Consider the following 3,218-nt stretch of genomic DNA (forward strand, 5'->3'; position numbering starts at 1 on the left):
CTATAGCATTTGAAGCGGGGGCTACACTGTATTTGCCTTTGGCTTCCCCAAATGACAAGCCATGCCTAGAAATACCCCACATAAAATGGACCCTTCCCAAGTGCAAAATTCCATTCTAACTTTTTTCCCCCCGATTATCTTAAACCAAAACCCCACGCCTACCAAGGTGATTTGTGTCATTTCCAATCCGTCACGGCGAATCGAGGCGAAAAGAAAAATTACGGCCACCCTGTCATTGCCCAAATGCTAATTGCTAGCCCGCGGGGGCTGCACTTAATGCTTTTGAAGCCGTTCTGAAATGACACCGCGCACTTTGCAGACGTCGCATGCGCCTTGACTCAGCGGCTTCTCCGAGGCCGCCGTGTAATTGTAGTATTAAGGACCCTTTTTGATGTGTGCCTGTAATTGGGGGGCATCACAAAGCTTGAGTGGAAGACGGGCTCCCTGATGAGGCTTTTGCCGTGTCCCCAATCCGGCCCCCCCCCCTCCTCTTCCTGGTCCAGACGTCTCTGGGCTCACTCTGTAATTACCCAGAAGGAGTGTTTGTATTTATAGGCTAAAGCCCGCAAAGTGGCTGCCGCTTGTGCAGCTGCAAAACATCACAGCAGTGGAAATCAAGCGCTCATATTTTCAAATTAAAGCGCTCGCGCGATGGCGACAACGGGGAACTCACTCGAGAGGTCGCAGGTCCGTCGGACGCTATTTTTTTTTTTTAGGAAAGACAGCCAAAGGGTGTTTTGATTTCATTCTTTTAATATTTACAATAAATACACATTTGACAGTATAAAATCCATTGTACATTTATATAACTTTACGTAGAAAATAATGCACAGGACGTCAAGCCCTGATAGTGTACAGAAGGGGATGAGAAAACAGCGCCGGGGCAGCTGTTCGGTTCAACCGCGGAGGCAGTTTTCTTTGGAGAAAAACCTTGTCGATACACTTGCGTGTGCATTTTTTCGTCACGTCAACGACATTGTCCACTCGGTGGCGGTCCTGGGGTCACCACCGGTTGTTTGTTTAAACAGTAGCAGAGTCATAGAAAGGCACTTTTTTGTGTCAAACACATTCCAGTTGAAGTATACGCTGTACAAGGGCCAGCCCCTTATTGGTAGTACCAGCTACATGATTGGGAAATAATATATTTCTATACATCTAGGTGGAAAGGGAGCTTTGGTCACGTGGAGAACATTTTAAATAAAATGAAAGTCTCTCATTGTCGTCGTCGTAGTGGCAACGGCGGCGGTGATGGCGGTGGGGTTCTTCACATGTGCCTCTTCATGTGTAGCGCCAGGTGATCGGATCTGGAGAAGGCTCGTTCGCACAGGTGACACTGGAAGGGTCGGTGTCCGGTGTGTTTGCGGAAATGACGCGTTAATTCGTCGGAACGGGCGAATTTCCAACCGCATCCTTCCCAGCTGCAGTGGTAGGGTTTTTCACCTGCGATAAACGGAAGAAAATGTCAGTAAATGCTGTCTTTGGGAGAGAAAGAGACAGAGAGAGAGAGAGAGAGAGAGAGATTCGAACCGGAGGGTTGGCGGCGAGGTCGGCTTACCCGTGTGCGTTCGAAGATGGGCCTTGAGATGCGAGCTCTTGGTGTACGTCTTCCCGCAGCCGGCGAAGGTGCAGGTGTGCGTGGCGGTGCGTTTGCGAGGCCAGGTGCGCCGCCCGCGTTTGGGTTTGGACTCGAGGAGGTCCAGTGGCGAGGAAGGCGGCGTGAGCATCGCTCGATGCGCGCCAGGCGGTGGCGGTGCCTGCTGCTGGAGCGCTAGGGCGTCCTCGTAGACGCCGAAGGCCGGGTGTTGCGCCCCGTGGTAGGCCATGTGCATGTGCTGTTGCTGCTGTTGGAAGGGGGCGCCGTTGTGGTGGTGGTGGTGGTGGTATTTGTTGTGGTGCACGGAGAAGCAGCTCATGGGCGCGCACAAGTCCGTGGCCGCTACTTGCTCGTCCGGGCTGAGCGGCGGCGTCATGCTGCTGCTGGCCGCCCGTGGCGAGATGGCCAGGCGAGGTTGCTCGAAGGGCATCATGCAAGAAACGTTGCCTTCCTGCTTGATTTTGCCGCAGCTCTGCGGAACCATGCCCAGCACCGGCCCGAAAGCGTCCACGGCGGGCTCTACTTTAATGTCCTGGCGGGGGAAATGCGGGGCGTAAAACCTGCCCGGTCCCGCCTGTTGGGGAGCGTTGCGCGTGGCTCCGTAGACAGCGTCGGAGCGCAGGAGCTCGGTCATGAGGCCCACGCCGTACGGGGGCGGCGGGGAACGGTGATCGCCCGCCGGGAAGGACGCGGCGTCCGTCGCCGCCGCGTACGCCGCGGGGTCGGCCGGGGCCACGTAGGCCGAGGCTCCGTCTAGGATAAAATCCAGATCCAAGTAGTTGCTCAGATCCTCGTCGTCCTTCTTGGGGAACAGGTTGTCCACGCCGTGGACCATCTCCAGCATGGAGCAGCAAGCGGCGGGGAACTTGTTGTCGTTCTCGGATTTCCACCTCTGGAACGTCAAAACAAGCCAATGAGACACAATCGTCCCATTCCGGGAAAAAAAAAGTTCCATACACATGCCTCAAAGTGAGTGAGTGAGTGAAGAAAACTTTGCAAAAACTACTTACGTTTTCCCAGCTTTTCTCTCTTTGACTTTGATTGGAGAAGGTGGCGAAGGAAGGTAGCATCACTCCCGATAAAGCCATGTTAGTCTGCTGATCGTTGGGTTTTTGCTTGCTTTCAACCAGTCGCAAATCCCAAGAAGAAGAACCGGTGCGCGCAATCCGTGCGCCTGGAAAAACCCGGGACTCACTCGATGACTCCCACCGCCGCGCAACAAGTGTTCCTCTCTGGCCGCACTGACTTTCCACCCCCGCCGTCGCGGACTCTTTATATCTAAAGTCCCGTCGGCCGCCCAGGAAATAACGTCGGCGTGGCGTAATTTTAGCTCTTTATAAAGCGGGGATTCTCTCTCTGCCGATTCTTTGCAAGTCCGAGTGTGTTGACGGCCGCTTGCTGGCTCGGCTTCCCTTATGAAGCGAGCGAGGGAGAAAGGGGAGGGAGGCGTTGGGGGGAGGGAGCGGGGCTGCCCACGCCGAATGACGCACTCGCTCCTTAGGCCACGCCTACTTTTTTGGGGAGCTGGAAAGAGTCTCCGACACGAACACACACACACACGCGTACACACAAACCGTTCTTATAGCAACCGTAGGATTACGTAATCTGTCGTAATCTGGGATCC

The 3,218-nt window shown here is 54.5% G+C and overlaps 1 protein-coding gene across 1 annotated transcript; it reads right to left on the reverse strand.

The window, feature by feature from the left end:
- Nucleotides 1-735: 735 nt before the first annotated feature.
- Nucleotides 736-3,000, reverse strand: klf2b (Kruppel like factor 2b). Its single transcript, XM_077616225.1, has 3 exons — nt 2,605-3,000; nt 1,556-2,486; nt 736-1,440 (listed from the first exon to the last, which is right to left on the reverse strand). Exons 1-3 carry the CDS (start codon nt 2,680-2,682, stop codon nt 1,265-1,267), a joined length of 1,185 nt encoding a protein of 394 aa, XP_077472351.1. The 5' UTR covers nt 2,683-3,000; the 3' UTR covers nt 736-1,264.
- Nucleotides 3,001-3,218: the final 218 nt, after the last annotated feature.

This window comes from Stigmatopora argus, chromosome 12, assembly GCF_051989625.1.
Source record: "Stigmatopora argus isolate UIUO_Sarg chromosome 12, RoL_Sarg_1.0, whole genome shotgun sequence".
NCBI classification, from domain to species: Eukaryota; Metazoa; Chordata; class Actinopteri; order Syngnathiformes; family Syngnathidae; genus Stigmatopora; species Stigmatopora argus.

What these genes read in the sequence shown, in the direction of transcription:
- klf2b (XM_077616225.1), bottom strand. Translation starts at nt 2,682, where the DNA reads ATGGCTTTATCGGGAGTGATGCTACCTTCCTTCGCCACCTTCTCCAAT. An exon ending in GAGAGAAAAGCTGGGAAAAC is followed by an intron (nt 2,487 to 2,604) that starts GTAAGTAGTTTT and finishes TTGACGTTCCAG; the next exon opens with AGGTGGAAATCCGAGAACGA. An exon ending in CCATCTTCGAACGCACACGG is followed by an intron (nt 1,441 to 1,555) that starts GTAAGCCGACCT and finishes CGTTTATCGCAG; the next exon opens with GTGAAAAACCCTACCACTGC.